Source organism: Maylandia zebra, linkage group LG5, assembly GCF_041146795.1.
Source record: "Maylandia zebra isolate NMK-2024a linkage group LG5, Mzebra_GT3a, whole genome shotgun sequence".
NCBI classification, from domain to species: Eukaryota; Metazoa; Chordata; class Actinopteri; order Cichliformes; family Cichlidae; genus Maylandia; species Maylandia zebra.
The window spans coordinates 35,993,293-36,020,306 of NC_135171.1; the positions used below are offsets into that span (position 1 = coordinate 35,993,293).

Below are 27,014 nucleotides of genomic sequence, written 5' to 3' on the forward strand. Positions count from 1 at the left end.
TAGGAGTTGCAGACCTTTATTATTATCCTCATATCTGGAATTCTTTACAGGCAGTGATATCCAACAATTTCATCAACGTTTTGGTCTCGGAAGTAAAAAAAAAACAAAACAAACAATAAAACAAATCTCTCACAACATTGCGGTAAAGGGTCGTTTCACAATGAACTGCAAAGGGCAGATATGTTCAGCCACACTGTCTCTCACAGCCGGTGTCGTGCTTTTAAGAGCTGTAATATTACATTAATGTTGCTACGTCTGCAGTGACACACCTGTGCCGTCTGTTGTGAATTAACCCTTAGAAATAACCAAACAAGTTCATCTGACCAATAAAACTGGGAGAGAACTTTGAATCCAAAGAACATCTTCAAGCACAGGATAAATCCCAACATTTGTAAAAACAAGGCTATGCAAATCACTCGCTTCAACAGACTTCATTGCAGCTTTTACGTGTCGCCTCATCACACGACCCAGTGTCTGTCTATCATCAGTTCACCAACACATGAATCTCTGTGCACTCACTGTCAGAGTAGTGTGTGTGTGTGTGTGTGTGTGTGTGTGTGTGTGTGTGTGTGTGTGTGTGTGTGTGTGTGTGTGTGTGTGTGTGTGAGAGTGTGTGTGAGAGAGAATGTGGGAGTGAACTTTGCGCGTCAGAGGAATGTCAGAAGACAAAGCTCTCTAAGACACTGCGAGGGGATGAACGGCAGGGGGCTTCAGGCTCCGCGTCACCAGCTGTTGTGGTTCTGAGCTCGGGCTTTGGCAGAAGCACAGTGGCCATTAGTGCCATTTTCTCCCTTACAGGGATGAGGGGAGGTCTTGAAGCCTTGTGTTGGCGAGGCTAACTCATCTTCAGAGCTGCTCTCTATGTCGCTGCGGACATCATTGCCCACCTAGGAGACGCAGAGTATGACATTAATGTTAAAAAATTAATTACCAACACCGCAGCAGACTGAAAGTAGGCCATTCTGTGTAATTTGTGAAGGTGATGGCTTTAGCATCTTATTAACAAGGACACTGCAGTTTTTAAATTATAATGCTAACCAAGCCATCATGGCAATATGTGAAAAAGTAATCACACCGTAAACCTAATAAATGTAGTTCTTCCTCAGAAGAGCGGAAAAACCAATCAAGCATTTGTGATAATTGGTAATGAGTTTCACATTGCTGTGGGTGAATTTTGGCTTTCTTCTCTTTGTTATTTTTATTTCTTTTTCACTTGGGGTCAGGTAGGTTTGGATGAAAGCTATTTTTTGAATGAAATGATCATTCGTAAAAGTGCATTTTGTGTTTGTCTGGGTTATCGTTGTCTGATATTAAAACATCACCATCAGACGTAAGCAACCCATTTTCACACCAGGTAGGACATAAACACAGCGGAAAACTTGTCTTCGCCCATTTCTGATGGAAACAGGAACTTCTAATCAACATCTCAGATGATTTATATTACTACTAAGTGTCTCTTCTATTTCACTTACATTCATATATTTACAATATTTCTAAAAAGCTCTTCCTTTTTATTAACATTTACAGAAAAAATAAACATGCATGTATTTCAAAGCACTTTTTCAGAAACACGTCCAAAGTCTTGTTGGCCAACAAGTGCACAACACTTCCACAAAAGCTCATCTTGGTTATTACTCTGACGTTTCCTCCATATTGGACGCAAAACAAGATGCTGCACCTTTGACAAATGAGGTTAGTGAACTTGCATCAATGCAGACACGGTGGTGGAGGGCTTTACTACCCACTTCCACTTACAGTTAGTTTGTTTGAAAGAAGAAATAATTAAAGGAACTTTTCACATAAATGTGCAAATGGTGTGAGCGGGCGTAGGGACAGGGTCTTGGAACGTGGCTTCACGCTTTAGTTTGACTCACAGCGAGTAATAAACAACAAATTAAAGCGTTACGAGAAGATGCTTCATATTAATGGAAACCGCAGTTAGTGTAACAACTGGATTATACTCACAACATTTGCCACAAGGTGGTGCTGTGGGACAATTTCGACACCGTCCTCACTAATGAGAAACAGTGGGACATACCTGACATTCATAACACTTTTACCACATTACTTATCATTTACTCTCCTCTTACTGCTGGCTTCAAATTCAGTACAACGACTGTCTAATCAAAATCTACTGCAGCTACTATGAGTCTTTATGCAAACGAATAGGACGGATGATTTGTGAAAGAAATCACGGCAGAGGGAGTGAACAGAAACTTACAGCCAAACACAGAGAAGTTGTCAAGCAGACAGAGCAGACGCAGAGAAGCAAGAGAGCAGCGGAGGAGGGCTCATTGGACAAAGATAGACAGAAAGACAGGATCTCCCTCTCTCATTCCAGAGGGAGAGGAAGCAAACTGCGTCTGCAGAGAGAATGAGACACAGTCAGGGATGGAGGGGAAAAAGACAAGAGGCAGCAAAGGCGTTACCAAAAATAGCCGTGGTGTCATCTTGGACAAACATTCTGTTTGGTGTGCTAACATACCAAACACAAATGTAATAAAAATATAAACTTCCAGCCCAGGGTGTGTCAACTGTAGTGAAGTGAAACTAGCAGGTGTTCATACCACATTACAAAAATCATTCTACCAGGTGACAATACACTTTGTGTTCCTCTTGTGCAGGAAGGGTTTGACGTGTTGCATTCAAAGCCCAATTTGAGGATTTTCATTATCGACTGGCCTGCTTTTAATTAAATGAAAATGTCAGGGAATAGTGCAAAGTACACATTCAGAAGTCATGATATAAAACATACATTGACTGTTTGTTAAGGCAAACACCTAATCAGCCAATCATATGGCAGCATGTACACATGGTCAAGTCAACCTGCTGAAGCTCAAACTGAGCATTAGAATTAAAAAAAAAAGAAAAAGAAAAAAGATTTAAATGACTTTGAACGTGCCATTGTTGTTACAGCAACTGACGATCTACTTGGATTTACCCAGATAACAATCTATAGGGTTTGCAGTGAATATTCAGAAAGAGAAAATATCCAGTGAGTGGGCAAAACTTCACTGTTGATGTCAGAGGACATAAGAGAATGGACAGAGTACAAAAACTCACATAACCACTAGTTAGAACCAATGTATCCAGAAGAGCATCCCTGAACACACCACCAAAGCATTATTCAATCCCGCTCTGTATCAATGGTACAATGGTGCTTGTGTAATGACACTTTGAACTCCTTATTACTAACTGAGCATTTAAAGCAACAGACCACCTGAGTATTGTTGCTCACCATGTCCATCTCTTTATGACTACAGTGTAGCATCATGTGATCCAGCAGGACAGCGCACCGCATCCCAAAACCTAAGTAATCTGAAATCAGTTTCTTGAATATAAAATTGAATTCACTGCACTCAAACAACCTTCACAGTCACCAGGATCTCAATTCAGTAGAGCACCTTTTGGATGGGGTGGAACATTGTGGAATACTGACATGCTATCATGAACCAAAATCTCTGAGAAATGTTTTCAGCACCTTGTTGAATCTGTGCCATGAAGAATTAAGACAGTTCTGAAGGCAAAGGGTGGTACTAACAAATTGTACACAATAAAGTGTCCATGAATGTGAATGAGTGAATCTTGTCATTATAATAGCTTGTATTGGAGATTTTCTTTAGTCAAAATAAACAGTTCCTGACAGCTGAACTCTCCTTGTGACCCACCTTGCCTCGCAGGATGGCTTTGATGGCTATACGGGCTATGAGGTAGGACCAGATGATATGCAGCACTTGGAGGACCAGAAGTAAAACGTTGAAGAGCCACCAGGACGGATACGGCCCGACTATGGCCCAGCTCTCAAACATAGTAGAGTTCAGGACCCTGTTTGAAGGAGGAGATAAACAGGCGTATGTGTGAAGACTGGCTATGTTATAGTCCCAGAAATAGACCTGAAAATAAGCTTAAGCAGCACTCTTTAAACGAGTCTTACTTTAACATACAGAGTGGAATCCCGACCTGCAAGCCAAAGGCAGCGATGCAAGCGAGTAACACAGATCTACGGTAATGTCACTTGAGTGGTCTGTGAGGTCATGTCTTCCTTTACATCCACTTGAGTGACAACAGGTTGTCAACAGACCCACCTCCCCAGCACAGGTATAGATTTCAGCCCAGGTAGCTGCAGCGGCAACACTAGCTTTATCACTCATCCACACCAAGACACTGAATATAGCTGCTCAGGTTACTTTTGCCAGTGATAGGTTCCCTATTGTCTGTAGGACTGTCTCTCTTTCTGGAAGTTGAGCTGCAACATCCAGGTCTCTGCCGAGGAATAGCAGGCATCCAAACATGTCCCTAAATGTAAACACCAGCACTGATCTCAGTGTTCTGGGCCAGAGGTAAAGCCAGTGAATCTTTAAGACGTCCTGAAAAAGGATTCATCTGATCTAGAACAGTGCTGCTACCTGTTTCAGATTATAATTTTATTTAAACAGGAGCACATGGCATTTTTTTCTTTATTCTTAGGTCAGCAGCAATACATTTAAGCACTGCAGATTAAGTGCAGGCTGCGTGTTTCTGAGTGACAGCTGTTAGATATGTCACAGCCAATCAGGTGACAACAGATTATGCTCTTCTTCTTCTTTGTTTTTTAAATTTAAGAGCTGTTTAACATAACCTTCCCAATGCACAACAGGTAGATGAAAAGAAAAAAGCTAAAATCTATAACCACCTATAGCTATTCATTCTGACACTGCTGGTGTACTTACCATATTGGATATATAACAAGCCGTGTGATAAAGAATGCCACACTAAAGACGATGAAGAGGAAGTCACACAAGCGCTGATACTTGGCATAGTTTGTCATTTTGGCCGCCTGTTGAAACACACACACAAAAGCAAAGTGCACAAATAAAGCATTATAATACGTTTTGTTCTGTATCACAGCACAGATAAGAAGAAGTTACCAAAAACAGAAGTTGGTTCCAGTTCATCTCCATTGTTTAGAGACCCAACTGGCGATAAGCAAAAAGTCTGGTAAGCAATAAATATCCTTAAATCCGTTGGGCATCTGTCTTCGCCTTTAGACAATAATTCTGATGGCAAAAGAGCCAAACGGGACAGGCAAAAATAAATAAATAAATAAATATCCTTTGGGAAAAAACCAAGGCTGCTCAATTACCAATGGCAGTTGTATCTTACTCCCTTTACCATAATAAGTTTCTACGTGTCCTGACCATTTCATCGTAATTCCTGCTGCGTGTCATATGTGCTTTCAATTGACAGGAGCTCGCAGCTCATCTAAAATATTGCAGTTTGCATTATAAATTACATAAATATGTACACAGCCATTTCAGCTCAGAGTATTTTGGTATATATTTTGCATATCTTTATTTTTATTTTATTTTTTTAGTCTGCTTAGTATAGTTCCTTGTAATTGTTTATATTGCTTTTAAATGATTTATTCTATTCATCTATTTTATATGTGCATTTTTTCTGTTTGGCATCTACTGTGACAGCAAAGGAATTATTTCTTTGTACAGGAAAATATATTTTACTGTGTATATGACAATAAAACTTTTAAATTCTGCCAGGACAGTGAAACCAAACCAGCAGCAGGTGGCGATTTGAAGAGCTTCCAGGGAATTAACATGTACAGGATGCAAAACAGCAAAGAAAAAAAATGCTTACTGACACCAGCGTGAGTAACTGACCTCTAGCAGGAAGTCAGAGGCGTCGTGGACGCACAGTACGAGGCTCCCCACTCGCGCCATGTTGTTGACGTAAGAAAAGCTGATCAGGCTGACTGTAGCGAGGTGATGGATGAACATGATCAGGAAGTCCTAAAAAATAAGTAAAGAAAATAGGAAAGTCAGAGCACTATACAGAGCACTGTATATGCTCTATGACTGTCCTCCTGTGATGTGCATCTGTGTGCCTACCACTTCCATACTGAACTGTCTCAACTACCTTTGAATTCATTTTGTGCCTGCAGTAATGCCACACTTTGGCTGAACTACAGTCCCTCTGGCAACCCTTGAACTTCAGCCAATACATTTATTAGGTCAGTATTTGAAGCTGTATTTCATGTCTGTAAGCAGACTAAGTACCATAAGTTTAAATGTTTGCAACAAAGGCAAAACACATGATTATGCCGCATGTCCTCATGAATCAGAAACATAGTAAACAAATGTAAACACTAAAGGGGCAAACAGTCAAGCCATTGAATGTGGACCTATTACGCCCCTTTCTAACGCCCTATTTTTACCCTTAAACTGTACTAGAATAGTTCTGCACAATTATTGCCTCAAAATATTTCTTGTTCTTTGCATAGCAGGTTAGCCAGGCTGAGATGACCATATTAAAGTTTTCCTCTCCCACAGACACGAAAATCTAGAGAGAAGAAAGTCAAAATAAACACTAAAAGCAACCCAAAAACCTCAGTCATATTTTATATACGATGGAAAAGAAGGGCATGAATAACATTAAGCTGTGATCGCCTATGAAAAATAATAGCAAATAAACAACTAAATGTCACTGCGCTGACAACTAAAATGCTTCAGGATGTCTGGCAAATTAACAGAACATAAATCACTCTACTTTCAGAAAAGGCCAGTTTGTCCAAAAGCAGCCGTCCTGAAAAAAAAATGCAACTTAACGACAAATCATTTAATGCCAAAAGCAATCTCCAAGATAAACTTCATTTCAATCATAGAACCAGCAGGTAACTCTTGCAGTGGTTGGTGTCAAAGTATTTGTCTGTAAACTGAAATAGAAGTTTCCAGGCCGGAGAGAAAAAAAAAAAAGCTTTGATGTCCACCGTAGTTTCCCAATCAACATACTGGCAAATTCCAGGCCTGCTGGCATAATGTCGCCTGAACTGAGTAATCAGGTTTGGCATTAGTGACGGCAGATGTGTTTGGTGCAGACCAAAGACAGCTTTTAACAAGAAACCTAATACCAACTGTGATACTGACGGTTTGTGGCTGCTTTGTTTCCTGAGAAAGCAGGTAGCTTGCAGTCACTGATTAAACTTTAAATTGTGAATCACATCAAATCTCATTATATTTCAAAAAGATAATGAAATAACAAACACAACAGAAGTGGTGGTGGTCGTTGTAGGGACTGAACAATAAAACTGAGGGGTTTGAAATGTGGAAGACACACAAGAAAACCCACAAAAATGTTGCAATGTAATGTCAAAGGTGCACAATTGACTACAAAGTGTTAATAGTACTTCCTGCAGCCTGGGCCTCAGAAGGCCAAAGGTAAATATAGTAAAGTGTAGTATCTGGAGCAGCTGCAAGTAAAGAGTTAAAACTCAAACTGAAATGTGGCATCCAATCAGCAAGACTTGGACACACACACACACACACACACACACGTCCAACAGACAGTGAAAACAAGCAGAAATCAGAGTGTGATTTTTCTTTTAGAATTTTATTAGATTTTCTGATTTTTGTTCAATAATTTAGAGTGTTCTAGTCAGTAATTTACTGACTAGAAACAAGACCCCAATAATCGGACAATTCCCTCTGAGCAAGCACTTGGCGACAGTGGGGAAGAAAAACTCCCTTTTAACGGGGAGAAACTTCCGGCAGAACCAGGCTCAGTGAGGGACGGTCATCTGCCGCAACCGGTCCAGGGGTGTTTAAAATGACTCGATTGGATGTTAAATAAATTGGCTTGTTTGAATTGTTTGTTGTTAGCCAATTTAAGAGTCACTTTGATGCCAGCTAGTCAATGTCAAATTGTTGTTTTTAAAGGGGAAACACCCGCGACTCTCTGCGGGTGATGGCTAACCTCCGACCTATTAATGAGAAGAACCTTCTGATGCGACCTGCTGGCGCCGCTGCCGACATCAGATGTTCTTTAAAGGTTTCGATGATTCTTTGCTCACCTACTTCATGGTCGAGATTAAAGAGAATCGTGACACACTCGGGGTCCTTATACTCTTTAAGGAGAGATTTGTAAATGACCTTGTGTAAGGTTCTGAAGGACTTTGAGGAGGGCTGAAAATCGATATGTTGGACATCAGCCCAGATTTTCTTCAACAAACGGTTTGTAATTTCAGAAACTGTGTCATCTGTATACAGAACGCGTGCCTTTTTGAAAGCACGCCTGACAAGTTCTTCCACACAGACTTCAACTGAAAGCTGCTTCTGAGCTTTGATTTCAGAAGACTCTGGCTCAAGTTTCTGTGTGGACACTACAAAGTGTTTCTTGAAGATGGAGATGAAAAGTTTGTCAACTGTTGGCTCTCCTAATTTCAATAGAGTTAAGGTGTGTTTTGGGTTGGAGAGCGCTTCCTTGCAAAAGTCTTTGAAAATGACCTTTGCAAGATCTTGTAGGGCCTTTGGTGATAAAGTCAAATCTGCTGTTTTTATTTCAGAGCAGATTTGATCTAAAAGGCGCTGGTGGAGGGAGTCTGATGGGCAGGCTGTGGATTTTTTTGCAGCCTGGGAAAGGACAGCCTGAAGGACCGCGCTTATGAGCCCTTTTCTCTCTGCTTCACCTCGAGGTGACGCAGAGGGTTTCTGCTCCTCAGAAGCCACGGCTGCTTTTTCAGCCTCTGAGGCTTCTGTGTTTGCCATTTGTGAAGGTTCCACAGACAGCGAGGACTCCAGATTTTTCTCTGGTTGTTCTGTCTGTGGGACCTGCTGATTGTCCTGCTGGCTGCCTGACTGGGTGCACGTACAGTGTGCAAATCTCCCTAACAACACCTGGATCAGTTCTTTTATGAAGCCTTCTCTGGCTCCGTGATCTGACTCCGGGCAGAGCTGCACCATCTGAGCAGCCATGTGAGACATTAGCTGGACAGTGCAGTCATCTGGGCGACCAGCCAGCATGGATCGCACCTGCGACATGTTTAGGTTATCAAAAAAGCCATCTACGAGGGTACCCACAGTGGCTGCGTTAATGTCATCTGAATACATTTTCGTGTTAGTGTTTTCTCTTACTTCGTGTGTCTGGTTCCGATGCATGGACTCAACTGAATGACAGTACCTGTAGCAGCACCCCTATTTATAGGTTTTCGAGGTCTTTGTAATGATGTGCGTCCTGTGACGTGACAGTATTTAGTTGCTTTGAAGTATGCCTATAAGCCCCGCCCACTTCTAAAAAGAATGCCTAGCAACAGCGTCACACAAACGCACCGGCGCTAGCCGCGTGGATGTGAAACGCGGGGAGAGATCACGTGGAGCCTGCACGTCCACTGCTGTCACCGACACGGAATACTTTTAAAACCCTTCCGTTATAGTTTGTGCTGTCACCAGGCTGTCCGTGATGGCGGGTAAGCGACGGGAACGTAAATGTGCGTGTAGCTTCACTCGGCTAGCAGAGTGGTCACGTTAAAGCGAGCTATACGTGAAAGTTTTCAGCCGTGTGGATTTTTAAAATACTTTGTGATTTCTGTCATTCAGCGCAACTGTTCAGCTCTTTGAAATGCAGATGAAAATAACGCGTTTTTCTCACGGTGGAGCTCACGTTTTTTTAAGCACAGCACCGGAAATGACTTCAGATACCCACGTGTGCCACTACATATATATTATTTATATGATTTGTTTCTGGTTTGTGAATTGAACTTAAGATCAGATGTGATGGAGTTGGAGATGGAGACACTTGTCGAAACCGGAAATGCTGAGACTCTCAAAGCCCTGTACGTATTTCCTGATATATTCTCTTATCTGCAGGTATCTAAAAAAGGCTCTCCCTTGAGCTTCAAAGTCTCTGTGCTGCTGCAACATGTTTTGCATTTAGATGGTACTGTAAGGTTGAAGTGCTTCGGTGGTGATAGTTTTGGAATATGTATCATTTGCGTCAGTTGGATTTGGTGACTGTACTGCAGAAGCTAAATGCCATACCAAATGTTCTTTTCCAGTATTACTGCTTAGTACTGCTTGACTACTAAAAAGAGACAAATGAGATGTTTTTGTACATTAACAGCTAAAAGTTGTCATTTTTCATAAATAAAATGGAAATGCGTATTTCATGTCTCAATGCGTTGCTTTGTGGTTTGTTTGTTTCCAAAAAATGAAGAAAAAAAGCAAGAAAACAGAGTTAATGGGGGAATAATGATCAGGGGTGAAGAACACAAGACTTGTATGTTCGCGGATGATGTTCTTCTTTTTATTACAAATCCTGAATCTAGTTTGTTCCAATTGATGACCTTACTAAAAGCCTACAATCACTACTCTGGCTATAAACTAAATATTCAAAAAACTCAATCCCTTACGTTCAATTATACACCTCGACCGGAAACTGTAAAGAAATTCAGCTTCAAATGGGACTCTACCACAATAAAATACTTGGGAGTAAACCTAACGAAAGACATGTCTCAAAGAGATCAAATCTGACCTAACTCGGTGGTCTCTCCTCCCATTGGATATGAGTAATAGAATAGAAATAATTAAAATGAACGTTCTGCCTCGAATCCTCTATCTCTTCCAGTCACTACCCCTGGAGATACCCCAAAAACAATTTGACGAGTGGGACGGATGGATCTCACGGTTCATCTGGAACGGCAGACGACCGAGGGTCCAGTACAAAACGCTGCAACTAAAAAAAGAGAAGGGAGGGAGAGCTTTGCCGTGCTTACAAGATTACTACTACGCCGCACAACTGAAGCCCCTGGTAAACTGGTGCTCCCCAAACTATGAAGCTAAATGGAAAAATATGGAAATTACACAATTAGACTTCCCACTACAGTCACTTTTAGGAAATAAGAACCAAGCTGAAAAATTTTATAAAGATTTGAACCATTTGACCCGGTTCACCCTGAAACTATGGTTCAGGGTAGTGGGGAAACTACAAATAGAAAAACAGGCTAGGACCTTGAATTGGATAGCTTATGACCCGGAGTTTGTGCCTGCCAGGCTGGATGGGACCTTTAAACAGTGGTCTCTGAGAGGAATTACTTCTTTTTGTTCACTAGCAACAAATGGGGGATTCCAAAGCTATGAAACCATCTCAGATACATACGGACTGGCAAAGCATGAATTCTTTAGATACTTGCAGGTTAGAGACTATTACAACAAGACGTTACTACCACATGTCCATGCTGTTGATCCCTGCATACACTCCCATTAGGAGAAGAGCCCCCCCAGTCACAAAAACTGTGAAAACCTGGCCAGAAGGTGCATCACATCAGCTGCAGGACTGTTTTGAAAACACGGACTGGAGCGTGTTCGAACATCAGGACCTTGAAGAGCACACAACATCAGTGCTCTCATATATTAACTTCTGTGTCAACAGTGTCACTGTGGACAAACGTCTCCGGGTGTATTCCAACCAGAAACCCTGGATGACTAAAGAGGTCCAGGTCCTGCTGAAGCAACGTGACGCCGCTTTTAGATCCAGTGATGGTATGCAGTACAGTGCAGCCAGATCTCAGTTGAAAAGAGGCATCGCGACTAATGCTAAAGCAGAAAACATGCATCTGACAGTCAGGTCGTCTGGGCTTTAGCAGCAGACTGCAGGGGTTGAGAGACAGATGCACCGATAGTCTGTTAAACCTCAGTTAGCATTTGTGTGTCAGATACCATTAGCATACAGTGCTAACATCTCCTGCCTGTGGGACATTAAACTGTTATCGCAGATTGTTCTGACAGGCCCTAAAACCTTTAATCTGTAAAGTCCCTTTTACCTGTTTGGAAAATCCTTTAATGTAAATATTCACACAATATTTTTCTTACACAAAGCAAAAATAGAGCGAAGGATGAAAAAAATCTGGCGGTGAAGCAATCACCTGAGTAGAAGCAAATATGGTTAATTAAATTAACAGGTTAGGAAATTTGGAAGCTGCTTAATTAAAACACTTGCCAGGCATTTGTTGCATAGAAAGAAAGAAAAAATTAAGACATTAAAGGAAAGCGCCAACAGCTGTAACAAACAACCTCTCATATGCTGCGTTTCTGTGGAACTTCTATCCTTCTAACAGACTTAGGCCCGCTATAGCCTGCAATCACATGACAGTGGGCGCCCTGGTGCTGAAAATGCGAGGAATCCAGACTGAGCAGCATCGGCTTCACCCTTCCCCCTCCCAAAACAATATAACACATGTGACTGTAAGTCACATGTGTTATATTGTTTTTTGTTTTGGTTTTTCGGTTAATAAATCAAAGTCAAAATTAAGGTTTAATGTTATGTGCATAGATGTGAAAAACCCTGCATCACATACACACCCATTCTCATTTTCTCTGCCAAATAAGGAACAAAAGACTTATTGACCAATGTTTAACGGAAAGTTGCAGCTGTGGAGTATCTGTTGCGATTTGATCTAGCAAACACGTGATCAGTGTTCCCCTCACCTTCCTTTTAATGTCGGTAAACTGGGAGAACATGAGCGACCAGTAGAAGGCCAGTTCTGTCACATAGTAGTGATAAAGACCTGGAGTCATGGCCTAAGGGAAGAGAGAGAGAGAGAGAGAAAGCAGGAGGAAGGTTTGAATGACTTTCACTTATTTTAAAGTGCCGGTTTTAAAACTCTCCTAGAGACCGACACGCTGTCACCACTTGTTGGAGTGTTGCAAAACATCGCAGTGCACAACGTGATCTTTGCCTAGTGAATCAGAATGATGTCATAATGTTGCAATATATGGCTGTGGCTACAATGTAGCTTGCCATCACCAGTGTGTGAATGTGTGTGTGAATGGGTGGATGACTGGATATGTAAAGCGCTTTGGGGTCCTTAGGGACTAGTAAAGCGCTATATAAATACAGGCCATTTTACCAATATTGCATGAGGCTGTGCTTTCCAGTGAACCGCTTCCTGCCAGTCATAGTGCAAACCAAAATTTTTGTATTTTGTCATTATTTCTTATCTTTCTTGTTTTGAGCTTACATATTCCACTTATTTATTCTTTTAACTTGTTCAGCTTCATTATTAATCGTTTTACTTACTGCTTCATGAAGGCTGTCTGTTAGGGGAGCATTACTTGGAAGTTCAGAAAAAGGTAACTCAATTTAATCAAAGCACTTTTGATGGGATCTGACTCAAAGTCAATATCTCAATGCAGATTTGCCTGATTAGACAGGTTGCGATAACAAACTTAAACCACATTTTCTGCACATTTTTTATTTTATCATAGTAACTTTACAACAGTGTTTCGGTTATTTTTATGAGAGTTAACTAAAAATTCTTCTCATATTAAAAACTACAATTCAATGCTAGATTTAGTTTATTAAAATAAATTTGGTGGTGACTGATAAATTCTGTTACAAACATGTGTGATAAAAGTACCTGAGAAGTAAAGCATAAAAAAAGTGTCACGCATTCAATTTCTTGTATTTGATGTTGTTCAATAAAAGCCTGACGCACATATGATATGATAAAAAGTGTATGACAAATGTCCTTCACTTTTCTTAAATGACAATCAACACATCAGTGCCTGTAAAACTTGTGAGGTTCATTCAGTACATTTAAAATATTTCAGAATTTTTTAAAAATCAGGCCAGCCAACAAGAACAGAAGATTATAGTATAGCATCCTTCCTGTTAAAAGGGAGTTTTTCCTTCCCACTGTTGCCAAAGTGCTTGCTCATAGGGGATCATATGATTGTTATTCTCTGTATGTATTATTGTAGGGTCTACCTTACAATATAAAGTGCCTTGAGGCGACTGTTGTTGTGATTTGGTGCTGTATAAATAAAACTGAATTGAACTGAATTACTATTAGCTTTAATCTCAGCATAATATAGGGCTATCAACAGGAAAGCAATGTCTGTGAGCTATAAATAGTAGTCAGGCTGGTTTTTATGACACATTATTGTGTACCGAAGATCAGGAAGTGAAGTAAGAACAAACAGATACTGATAATGCTTCTGCAGTGACAGTCGGACAGGGGAAAAAAAAAAGTCAACATTAGCTACTTATCTGCACATGGCTTTCTGTGCATCAGTTTATTTAGTACAGCTTTTCACAGAACACTGAGTACAGTCCAATCACCAAGAAATCAATAGTTTATTCTTCATTTGGTTGCTTCAATTTGGGAATGACTGTTATGGTTAACACTGCTTGTTTAATGGACTTTAAGGAATTATTAGAGATACAACATACCTGGTAGGGGTAACCGTACCAACAATGCCGTGTATCCCACATCCAAGGGGACTAAAAATAAGTAAAGACAAAAGCACATTATTTAACCAAACATTGCCAATACCATTAAATACACCGACTTCTAACAAATATCAAATAACATTGGTAACAAAACTGTTGTCACAGTATCAAAGCTTCATTTGTGGGTGCGCTCACCTGCCACAGAAACTGGAACCCATATGTAAATATACACAAATAAAATGTAAATCTCCACCTAGAAGTAGGAGAAGAAATTGACCATTTTAACCAAAAACCACAGAACAACAAGTGTAAAATAATGCTGAGAATTAGAGTGCATGGTCTCTACTCCTACTCCAGCGTAAACTGATCCTGAATCTAAATGTTAATTTAATCCAAGTCAAAACAAGAAAAAGACCTTGAAGGACCAGGCAAATAAAAAGATCTTATCAAATAACCAAATTTAAAAAACAAACAAACAAACAAATAAACTACTGGGACATACGCACACCATCACACGTCATCAACACAAAAACAAATCCACAGTTTACTTGAGCCTGCAGAGAGGTTAAAGGTGAGCACAATAGGAGTTAACCTACATGCTCTCGCAGAACTTAGTGTGTGTACTGGGTTTGTCTTGGTTCCTGCGGTGTCTGAACCAACGCTGGACCTTTCGCACCTCCCAGTCCAGCTGCTTGGACAGGCCATCCAGATGGCGAGAGTCTGGATTCTGTCATGAGAACAAAGACAAAATAAATAAACTGGAAACCCGAGGGAAATAAAATATGCTTGGTTATTTTAGAAATCCAGCCTGTGTATTATTGCTTTGTTAATAAACAACAATTTGAGGTTAAAATTTTGAGACTTCTTATCAAACTGAGATCATATAAAGTTATTAGATATTTAAAAAGTTGTCAGAAGTTGTAAGACCTAGTAGGGAAAAGTTGCTATATGATCAGGTGGAGTTTAACTGCACCGATCGACAGTTCTGCACTGTCTGCCTGTGGTGTTATTTACAGAAAGGGAAACAAAAATGCTGGAGAAATATTTCCGCTTAACTGCATCTGATGACAGACAGGTATTGTATTGGCTTTGTTGAGTGTACAATAAAATTGTCACTATTGGAATTTACATCATGATAGCACATAATTTGCGAACATATGGTATAGAAAAAAAAAAGCTGATCATTTTAACATGTTTTCCAACTACGCATGAAATAGTTACAACAGCAACCGTTTCTTTAATTCCAGGATTGGGCAATTAATTTTTCCAACAGGTTACAAGAGAAACTGCGACTATTGTGTAAGGGCCACAGCAATAAGGTTACAAAGAAATAAAAGTGATATAGATCAGAGTTACTTCTCAGCGTACCTACTAAATCGTATGTGCTTACTATAAGACCTTTTAAGTTCCAATCTCGAGTGCAAACATTCTTTCTTTTCGCATAAGCACTTACTTATATCAAAACGACGACCTTTTCTTATTTTCATTTATTTGGGTGAAAATAACCAATTAGTGATGACAAAAAAAAATATGTAAGAATAAGAATAAAATTCTAACATAAGCACAGTCTAAACAGAGCTTTTAATGAATCAACACTTAATGAATAAACAGAGTAAAAGCTGATGTTTATGTCAGCAGTTTCTTTGGGCAGAATACCAGTAGCAATCACATGCGAGAAAAGAGGATTTTTCTGAAGTCTTTAACACACCCCACCACACAGAAATGCCATAAAACCAGGCAAACATGACTGTATTATGTTTGAGTTAAATCTTAATTCAGTGGATTTTGTGTCTCGAGGCACTTTTAATATTAACACAAGTGCCGTGTTCGTCTTGATTTGACAGATAACATGAATGAACTCAGGCATAATATCAAAGAGCACTGATGCTTGTGCACCAAAATGTTTAATAGAGTGAAATAAGTCATGCAAACCTTTGTGATGGATGTAAACACTTTTTCCAGCACTGCATTGGGCTGAGCTCTTCTTCCAGCACCCTGATGAATGTGGAGACTTCGGGCACAGGGACCGGCAATAAATCTGTGACAGCGATGAGAGATGGAAAGTCACTTTCTGTTGCTAAGGCATGCACACAAGCTATTTCAGATGAGACATACATGGCCAATTCTGGCAGGATTTTTAAGTATCTCTCAATCCTTTGTCAGGCAGCATCTTTCTTCGTGGTTTAATACGGAGAAACACAGTATGTAATCTGTGAAATTTGTACATTTTCTTTTTCAAGTAAGAGTTTCAGTCTAGAGTGTCTTTGTTGTAGACAGCAAGTTTGGCAAACATACAATGCACAGCAGTCAGGCATCGATTTATTTGGGTCAGCTTGTTTTCCCCACATACAGCTTCAGGTCCACGGTAGGTTTGAATATATTCAAAAATAATTTACAAACAAATTCTCTATTTAGCCCACGCAGACTCTGGGATGGGCATTCTGAGCCTGTGTGATCCCTGCCTGCAGATCTGTTCTGCATTATGACTCAACTGGCACTTTTAGCGAGGAAAGAAACCACAAATGTCTGTCTAAATGCTAAAGACATGCTGTGGCTCAACAGGCAAGGCAAACAGTTCACAGTGTCATATGCTGAGAGCAGGTTTAAATGTATTACTGCCTGTAATCACAAACAATTTCACAGGCCACTTGTTTTTTTATGCTGGCTGATTACTGTTCTGTGCAGGCTGTAATATGCAGATTATCCATTAGAGCGTGACAGATACATGCTGTAAGGTGATACCTACCTATGGTAGTATATTGGTATCAACCTACAGGTTTTATCATTTGTGCAGACATGCTCATCCTGCAAGTGTAACCAGGCCCCCAGCGGCCTGTTCTACTGTGGGAATTTTGTGGGTGCAGATGGGCTAAAGACAGGTCCGGTGATAGCAAACGAGGAGTGACAGAGAGTGATATGAGTGCGGTGAGCACCTCAGCAATCCGGAAACAAAGGCACCTGTAGGCAATTGATAATCATTCCACAAGTTACGCTACAAAACCCTGAGTTTTACTTCTGTTAGAGAGACCTTGATGTCTGAACGCTCTCTTTTTTAATCATCTTGGCTCAAGTTGTAAACAGTAAATGAGTTTGGACTTTTATAACCTGAACATTTTAACTGTTGCCATCTTGGTGGAGGGGTGGCCAGTGACTGAAACTACAAACTCATCACAAAAGTGTTTCCAGAGGTGAGAAGTCCTTTTTCCCCACAGCCTTCTATAGGAATGGAAGACTTTTTGCAGTGGCCTGCATCACCCCTGTGGTCCTCACTTTATTTTTCAGATCCTGAAGCTACGTCCCTTTTTTTTTTTTTTTTTTTTTTTAATACCGTCTATGTGGTAGACCAATCATTCATCTCTCAACCACGCTGCGCATGATTCGGTGCTTTCCCCACAGGAAACATCCTGCATTACTTTCTTATCCTGCTCCTCCTCTCTGTAGTGAGAGCTGTGCTTACTGCACTTCCATTGTTCTGACTTGTCACACAGTATGTGGTATGGCAGGTGGACAGTGCTACACTCACCTAGTGCAACTTTAAATCAACAGCTGCACAGTCTAGTAGCCGCAAAGGTCAAATTCTGATACTTGTCCAGATTGTGCAGCAGAAACAATGGCCTTAAACTATGTGTTTAAACTGTATTACTGACGAGCTTAAATCTAGACTGCTACAAATTACACCAGAACAATCCTGTGATTTGCAAACATGGATTTTCTTCTGTAATACAGAAAAAAGGAAGCAAAAAACATTCCACTGAAGACAATGTAGCAGTGAGTGTGTTGCCACAGTCATTTCCTAAGCTGCTTCTTCTGGCCTACACGTAGTGATGTTACAAGCTTATGTAAGGAAGCTTCAGATTCAAATCTCTATGTACATAAGCATATTCATGTATTTATTGTACGAGAGCTGTGAGTCACTTCAGCCTGTTGTTAAGGAGACAATTAACGTCTACAGCCGGTGCCCTAGTGTAGCTGCACAAAAACACAAGATACAGTTCATGCCAGTGGTATTCTGTAAATCATCACAGTGTCACAAAGTCTGAAATATCATGTCCCACAAACACAACTTTAAGATACTGCGGTTTGAGGTAAACTGCTGAACTTTCCTTCGAGTAAACTTAGAGTATTGAAGGAGGTTTGGAAAAAATGTAGTCAGTAAGCGATAAAAGAAAGTTTAAATATTTGTTTTGGTATAACTTTAATACTCTAGATTTATTTCACAAGACTCTGGTATTTTTTTTCCAGGAAGATATTGTATTACTAACCCTATAAACTGTGCACATGGAGCAAATGAGAAACATGAATAAAAGCTTAAACACGAGTCACATGCACTGATTTTCCAGAGCATCCCATTTTCTGGGGAGATGGTCACTGGGGAAGCAATCGCACATGATGCAGTAGTATTTAATATTAGCTCCAGAAGTTCTGGACACGACTGTGTCCTCCCACTGTTACTTTGGCAATGATTGTGTTACCCTATCAATGAGATTGACATTCTTGTCTTTAAAAAAAATAAAAAAATAAAAAAATTTATAAATAAAAATGAAACTGAGTGAATGGGGCTCAGAAACAGGTAAACTTGACAAATTTAAGCCAATTTCCTTCTTTTAGAAAATATTTTAAAAATGGGATCTATTACTTTTTCTCATTGTCTGTCAAATATTTCAAATAGATGGACATATTAAACATGGCCAAAATTTCAAATAAAGAGGTCAGCATATGTGCAAAGCCAAAAGCTCTAAAAGCTGTCACTTAGAAAGTTTTCTTCTACTGCTGGGTCTTTATGATGTCAGTGAGAGGGCATCTTAGATCATCTCACAGAACTGTTGCGTTTATGGGTGGCTGCCAATCAGAAAACAGCTGGCTTAAAGATGTGGTTTAGGTGGGTCTGAATGACTGTTTTTTTCCTAAAGAAAATGTGAGTTTGCCTGCTTTTATTTAACAAAATGTAACGTTTTTAAATTAATAAACTTGTGAGGTCGCCAGAAAAAGTTTTAGAGTAACTGCTTTAAAGGGAGGCAAGAAAGTTAACATGTTTTGTTTCAGACAGGATAACCTGAGGAACTGCTCTAAGATCAAGAGTAAGATATATAGGGATTATTTTGAACTTTTAATCATGCAAAGCTACCTCAAGAGAGTCTAAGAACAAAAATGTAGAGCAGGATAGTGGCATGCTAGGTAAATATAATCAGACACTTGCAATATCATTTGTTATTTATGTAAATAAAAATAACTGAGTTTATGCTGCTGTATATCACTGTTGATCGTTATGTTGCAGAGGTGTACAGACTTTCATGCATGCATACATCAATATGGGGTTAGGGTTACCCTAACCTCCTGCCCATTTGACCAATTAAGATCCAGGATTTATAATGCTTTATAATTCGATATGCACTCAGGTCTTATCTTTACTCTATCCAGTATGCAAGAAGGTTTAGGTTTGATAATATAGATCCATTAAGATTAAAACATAAATCTCTGGTATACAAATAGGTTTTGTAAGTCCAAGTTTAGCAATAGCAAACCAGACTGAATTGCAGTAAAATCCTCTACATGTTTAAACTTCTATTGTGCTGGTGGTGTACAGAGTGGTGGGAAACTGCAATTCATCACAAAATAGCCTGAGTGCCTTTGTGTTGCTTTATGAGTAACGCAAAAGAGAGAAGAAAAAGTTCTCACAAATCTAAAAATCAATGTCTTTTGTCTAACATGAAACCACTCAAGCTTCTAGTCCTCCCTGTTTTTTTGTCTCCTTCCCCGTAAGAAAGACAATTACCTCTCAGTACTTTGTTCTCCTTGTGCTAAAAATCACAAGAGCAATGACAAGTATGCCGTTTCAAGGTAGCTTGGTTATATAACTTATACAACATCATACAAAGTAGACAGTGTATTTAACCCCTCTTCATAAAGTTCAAAGAAAATAAAGACATATTTTAGAGCCACATGTGGCTCTATAATAAAAATAAAAATAGGTGGTTTTAAATGTCATTTGAGTTTCGCTTCACAAACTGAACATAATACTGAGAGTGAACTGGAGTGGCATGATGACTGTAACATACTGGTGCAAAAGAAAAAAAACTAAATCCAAAGTACACCTACTTCTGCAGAGAAGTTTGATAGAGGAGTTCCATGTGGCACGATGTTGTTAAACATTACTCAAGGCAGTCCATGTTTTACAGTGCACCGTGAGCATAAAACACTTTAAAGTAAAGGCAACATGCAAGGATCAGTGTTTGGCATTTTGATCAAATAAAAGCTCAGAGGTTGCACGGTGCTGAATGCGACAAAGTGTGCAGCTCTTAACTGATGCCAGAGTTAAGTGCCTACATTAGCTCTCTTGCAATCTCTATTAAATGGCTGCACACTCAAAACGCGAGTTGACGTGTCACAGACACAAGCAACAACCACAAGGTTGTTCTGGGCGCAACTGGTCCTTAAATTTATGATAAAGGAAAGCATGAATTAACAAATATTCATTCAAGTCTGAGCCTGCAGAGCTGGTCGTCAGACAACGGCAGTGGGAGAGGAAAGCAGCAACATGTGTAAGCTAACCTATTTATGTTAAATGTCACAAAACATGCCTGTTTCTTCTCAGAAACTGACGACCTAACCAACACAAGGCCTGTTACCAGGAGACAGGCTTGGTGTGGTCTCTGTACTGAACAGCTGTGAAGGGAAGAGCACTGATCTACGTACCACCTTGACGCTGGTAAACCTTCCAGTGCCAGAGCGGAGGCTGAAGCACAGGCTAATTATAGCAGAGTATTCGACGCAATTGTGGCCTTCATTTGAATTGATTTTACAGCATGTGTTTTGAAACACAAATGACTTAACATGGAAGCATGACTTTGGGAAGAGACAAGGTTAGATTATGTAGTCAGGACATTGAACTCTCAACAAGGAGACGAACAGAGAATATAGAATAACAGAGTTTATGAGGACACAGACCAAAGGTACCGCAGCAGATTAGGAAACCAGGTTTGGCTAATTATTATCCTATATACATCTCAGGTTGTAGTTTTGACACTGTTAACAACTCATGACATGGCCTACAATGGCTTGCACACGCAAAACTGCCTGCCTGCTCACATCTAGAAAATAAGCTCCAGTGGCAAAACGATGATTACGATCGAACAAGAATGAACTGGTCCAGAACGGGGGTGGGGGGGCTGTTACTGGGTTAGTCAGAGTGAGGCACTGCCTGGAGGCAAAAGACAAATCCTGCAAATAATGTCATGAGTGAACCTAGCTTTTCGAGGACAAAGGCATATGCTTTGAAGACAGTAACAGTAGAAGGTGAAATGTAAGATTTTGATACGTTATCTAATCGTTAGAGGATGTTATCAAATAATATTGTCTGATAAAACAGTAGGACTTATACATGCTGGAACAAGAACGAGGTTTATTACCACAGATCCTGAGGGGTTTCTGATGCTAATCTATAAAGTGTTAAAAGAAAAAACAAAACACAATTTGTAGCTTAAGTTAGATCAGTTTTAAATTCTGAGATCTGAAATTAACTATGGCACCATGCTTTGTTCTAAGATCCACCTACACAGAGCTAAATTTGCTAAGACTTCCACCTATTATTTCCCTCTTTTGCATGGCAACAACAGCTAAGGTGATTGGGTTTATTAGTATTTTGAGCTATCCAGCGCATGCTGAAATAACAATCATAACGTAAGCCTACTGGCGTGTTGTTTTTTTGGTTGGATTAGGCTGAGTAACTCCTTGAAATGATAAGAAAAATTGAGCCTACTCTCCAACAGTGACATAAGTGTACTGAACCTGTGTGTGAACCATGTGTGAGTGCAGTGCTGTGCATGCGACAAGCTTTATTTCCTTTAGCAGAGTAGGAACTAAAGCTGTGATGTGCTTTTTTTCCCCTTCTGATTAATAAATGAATGAGACAGTCACGCAGTAAATGCTCTCTGATAACATCACCTTGCACGAGGCTGTCGGAGGACACCTTCTCATCAGAGAGGGCCTGAGTAGCAGCTTTGGCACCTGAGACAGGTGGCTCAGTGCCATGTGCTTCTTATCGAACAGCTCAGCAGCTCCCCTTCACCACCTCCAATATCTGATTGCTCCTTATTTACAGGCACTTGACTACGTCAAAATTTAACCAGCCAAAGTTGAACACTTTGTTTCGAGATGTCCCTCGAAGTGTAAAGTGTAAACTCACCCCTGAGTAGCAATAGTACTTACCTAATACTAACAGAAATAGCTCATATTATAATCGTCCGTCTGTCCTGGCTGTCCTGTTAAGAAGATTCCCTTCTTTCCTGTGTGTTTCTATATGTCATGTGCACCAGCAGAGGTGTAGTTCTTGGCGTCAGCATCTGTTTGTTGTTTGTTGTGACGCTACCTGCATTTTCCCCCAAAGAACCAAGGTTTAAGTTTTTCAAGAGAAAGTTTTACCCTTAAAATAATCTCTCTGCTAGGGGTAGCAGTACTGGTTTGAGTTACAGGAACTTGCATAATATTGTGTAGCATTGATACACATTGACTATTCAAAGTTTTTGCCTACACATATCAGGGCGAAGCAGCCCCAGAGCCTGGACGCTGGTGTTCATTTTTGCAAAGGCGATGTTCAGAGGGAATTTCAGACCGTCATGCTTTTGATGTCAGGGGACAGATTTGCTTAATCTTCCCGGGGCTTAGGCCTGCTGTAAAAACACATGGATGAACTCTTAACCTTGTGGAAATTTCTTGAGAAATACGGGTCCTTTAAATTACCTAAAGACAATCATCTGAATAAAACTTACAGAATGATACAATTAAAGTTTTTTGTTCAATCTTTTAAGATTATTTAAGGATTTTTTTTTTTATTTTGCGCATTATCCTTTAATATACAACGCTTGTCTTGTGGTTCTGTGTCACAAAAGAACTGGCACTGTTCATTTATTGAGCAAATAAAAGCAGCAGCATGTGCAACAGCTGACCAAAAGAAACTAGGGATGCATGACGTAGTGCAAGGTTCTGGACAAACACATCCAGAAACAATTGCCTGCTTTCAGCGCTTCCTGTGAACACCTGATATTTTGAGGTGGTTCATTATTGGTGCAAAACCAAAAACTGCACATATATTTAAGCCGGGGTGTTTAATTTGACTTTTGCAATTCAATTACAAATTTTACTTCGAATTATAACATAATTGGGATGAAAAGATTACTTTTGTGTAAAATAACAGAACAATCATGTTGAACGATTAATGTCTTTCCAAAGTAATTGTGATTATTGCTTTTATCATAATTGAGCAGACCTACATACACTATGAAAAAAAAAAACAAAACAAACTTTGTGGCAAATTTCTGTTGTCCAAAGAGGTTAAAACTCCAGCATATTTGAACAACTTTTTTGTTCCATAAACCTTTTTTTTTTTTTTAACAAAGCATCTATATACAAGTAATGTTTTACATAAAATAGGTTAATTATAGAGGTTAGCACATGTGCCTCAGACATGAAAGTTGCCCAGTTTCTGACTGGGAGGAGACACCAATCCAGCCTCAGGGGGTCACATGCTAGTACACCACTGGTCCCAAGCCCAGATAAATGGGAGGGTTGTGTCAGGAAGGGCATCTGGCACAAAAATCTGTGCCAAATCAAACATGCAGATCCATCTGCTGTGGTGACCCCCTGGGAAATAAGGGAGCACTCGAAAGTAACCTCTAGGATTAGAGCAGAAAAAGGACAAACAAGCAGTCATACATGTTCACATACATATGCAACACCGAGGCCAAACAGCTGTTCCATATACTGTGTACAAGCACTGTGAGCTTTATCCTCTTCTCCCTGCACAGTGAAAGTAGGAGAAGCGCTGCCAGAAACATGTTATCCCACACCGACCAGATAACTGTACAGTTTCTTTGTTCATTACTTCCTCAGAAATATCAAAGTACTAGATCACACCTGTGATATTTCTCCACAAGCTGACATCCTACATCTTCTACATTGAGAGAAACAGGATTTTTATTTTTTAAATGAAGAAATGAAATAACACAAGTGTTAAATAATCCTAGCTAATGAGTTTCTAAAACATGAATTTAGGGCTTTATCTGAGCTCAGCTTCATGCCATTTCACTGAAGCAATGCACTACGCACACCTCCACGACTGGTTTGTCAAGCTTGAAAAACTGATAAGCAGACAAAACCTTTCCCAACACATCGACTTCTAAACAAACCCTTCATCAAAACTTTCAATCAAACAACAAGTTGACATTTGTGAAACCGCCCTATCAGGTCAGTCCGTAGCACAGCTCAAAACTGACTCTGTGGTTTTCCTGTTATCACTCAGGTCTGTCAGCCATTGTGGCGGCAACTCAGGTGGGAAACCAGTGACTGATTCATTTTCTTTACAAGGTCTGGAAAGAGTTTTTCAAATTTAATCTTCAACATCCCCTCTATCGCTCATTTTCCAGACAGACAGGCTAAATCACACAGAAACGGTTGAAATTAAGCAACTGAGATCTTCTAAAGAGGTCGGTACATTTATCCCCCACCTGTAACAGCCAACACCTGCCATGGAAATGCCACATGCTATCTTTTAAAAAACAATAAATAAATCACAATTAAAGCAGTAAACCTGCACTTGAGGAAGAAGATCAGATATCTCAAGACAAGAATATCTCAACTATAAAAACAAATAATGAAACTCATTGTTGTGCAGTGACAGAGTCAAATGCCTTCAAGACATTTAGTTGTGTGGCAGGGCCTGCAGCTGGCTACTATCCAAAGGTACGAAACACTGCGTGTCCCTTCTTCAATTATGCAGAATGAACAAAAGCACAACCCAACCGTTTTACGGATGGCTCCTAATCATATACTATGTGACGAGAGGATGTGCCGGTTTGATATGAAGTAGCGGACTAGCAGTGCGATAGCTACATATTCTTCTTTACCCCCACAAGACAACTAAAAACGCACACTCTGATTACTAAACAAGCTTCACCTGAGATGTTATTTTTGACAAGGGAGTGTTCCGGCAAAATCACCATTAGTAAACTCCCCACCGTGTTAGCCTTCTTTGATCATGTTTAACCTTAAATTTGAAGTGAAAAAGGACAAGAAACTACAAAATAAAAATGCAGTTGAGACAGCAGTTTGGAGGCTGAGTCACTGACTATAACGAAATGGCTGTTTGGCGTGAGAAAAGTTGGGAACCCGTGATTTAAAGAGAGTGGTCCTCCCACTGCTAGCTTACACATCTTCCTGCTGATGGGCACAGCATCCGTTAAAATTAACTTTTGGAGATTCCCCCTCTCCCCCTTTTAAAGAAGAAATAACGCCATGAGCGGTAAATACGAACCTTTCAAAGAGTATCCTTACGACGAAAATTCCCAAAGCTAGCGGTAAGGCGGTAAACAAGTGTCCGGCTTTAGGATACTCCACCCCGGGAGCTGGGTTCTCTAGATCCGCCCAGGTTACGTTGTGAGGGAGCCAGAACCTCTCGTTCCAAAACCAGGCTGAAAGACCAGCCATATTTTCCCGCGTCCCTGTGCCCGCGCGGTTTGGAGCAAAGTATTTCTTGGCTCAAAGAAAAGATGCGTGAAACTTGTTGGATGCCTGCTCTGCCCCCCCACCGGGCTACTTCTGTATGCCGACTGCCACACTCAACTTTACGCAAAAGTGATAAAATTACCGCAAAACTAGCTACGCTTCCGGTGGGGGTTTTCAGAATAAGATTCATGACTACATAACGGTATAACATTTCACGTAAGAAAGCGTTAAAAATATCGTTCACTCATTTAAATTATTTGTCACTCGTCTTTTTTTCTTTTCTTTTTTTAATTAATATTTGACTAAGTTAGAATTGTGGCCATAATAATTTTGTTACTTCCTTGTATAGCTGGGGATTGCTAACTTTATATTTTTAAAGGCAAACTATGAAGCGATCCTCACATCTGAACATTAACTGTTTTCACAGACAGGAATTAAGACTGTCTTTTCATTAGTGACCTTTTTAATTTTGAGAGTTAAGAGTGGAGGTATGCTCTGGAGAGAAGAAAATCAAAGTTAGTAGAAGCAAGACAGAATACATGTGAAGCTTCAAGGAGCACAGGTAGTGAAGTATACTACACTTAATACATTAATGACACATTCTATGATTTATGGTTAGGAGAAGGTGACACTGACAAAAAGATGGGAGGTAACAGAGCTGAAAATGTTCACATTTTTGTTGGGAAATTAGAAATGAGTATATCAGAGGAACAGCTATGGTTAAAAGGTTTTGCAGATAATGCTAGAGAGATTAGGCTGAGATCGTTTGGACATGTGCAGAGGACGGATAGTGAATATAATGGAGAAAATATGTTGAAGATTAAGCTGCCAGATAGGAGGTTCGTGGATTCAGTGAAGGAGGATGTGCAGAGGCTTGGTGTGACAGAAGAGACAGGAATTACGATTTTTTTCCCCCTCCTCTCATTAGTGACATTTTAAATTTGCTGGCATAAACCACTCACTTAATTTCAAATGCAGGTTCCTGGATTTTATCTCTAACTTGACTCATATTGCTTGCCGAGCAGAATTGAGGAAGTGAAGCAAGTCCCTCCTCCCTCGCTGAAGGGATGGGCACATGTGTGTGAACGCATGGCATTCGTATCCTTTCACTTTAATTTCTAGAGCCTGACTTTAAGACGCACAGCTGCATATCAGAGTTGTGCTCATACAACTTGTGAGCTTTAATAGCTCCTTCTCAGGAATCCCTGTTTTTGGTTATCTCAACTGGTAGCGCCTCACGGATAGTTTAGAAAAAGCCACCAGATTAAGCGATGAGTTTGTGATTGATGCGATTGCTCTCCCAAGTGGTCAGTGGGTGTATTGCAACTATAAATTCTCAAGCAACTTTATGCAACATCTTAGCCAGAAATTCATTGTAAAACCCTCGTGTCTGTTTATTAAAATAAAACAAAATTTTAAAATGACACACATTTTTGGGATTTCCACTGCAGTACAATGGTATGGTATTGTCTTGTTCTGCAGAGTATGAGGTGGCTGTAGCCCCGTCTAATTATAGATGACCA

At 40.0% G+C, this 27,014-nt stretch overlaps 1 protein-coding gene across 2 annotated transcripts; it reads right to left on the reverse strand.

The window, feature by feature from the left end:
- On the reverse strand, nucleotides 1-25,650 carry cers5 (ceramide synthase 5). 2 transcript variants are annotated; one of them, XM_012918182.5, is made up of 10 exons: nucleotides 25,301-25,649; nucleotides 15,928-16,033; nucleotides 14,592-14,722; nucleotides 14,191-14,248; nucleotides 13,996-14,046; nucleotides 12,249-12,341; nucleotides 5,655-5,783; nucleotides 4,710-4,816; nucleotides 3,669-3,825; nucleotides 1-887 (listed from the first exon to the last, which is right to left on the reverse strand). In XM_012918182.5, exons 1-10 carry the CDS (start codon nucleotides 25,471-25,473, stop codon nucleotides 723-725), a joined length of 1,170 nt encoding a protein of 389 aa, XP_012773636.2. In that variant the 5' UTR covers nucleotides 25,474-25,649; the 3' UTR covers nucleotides 1-722. The 2 variants fall into 2 exon arrangements, with proteins under 2 accessions (XP_012773636.2, XP_076740405.1); XM_076884290.1 differs by lacking the exon at nucleotides 12,249-12,341 and having other exon boundaries at nucleotides 25,301-25,650.
- Nucleotides 25,651-27,014: the final 1,364 nt, after the last annotated feature.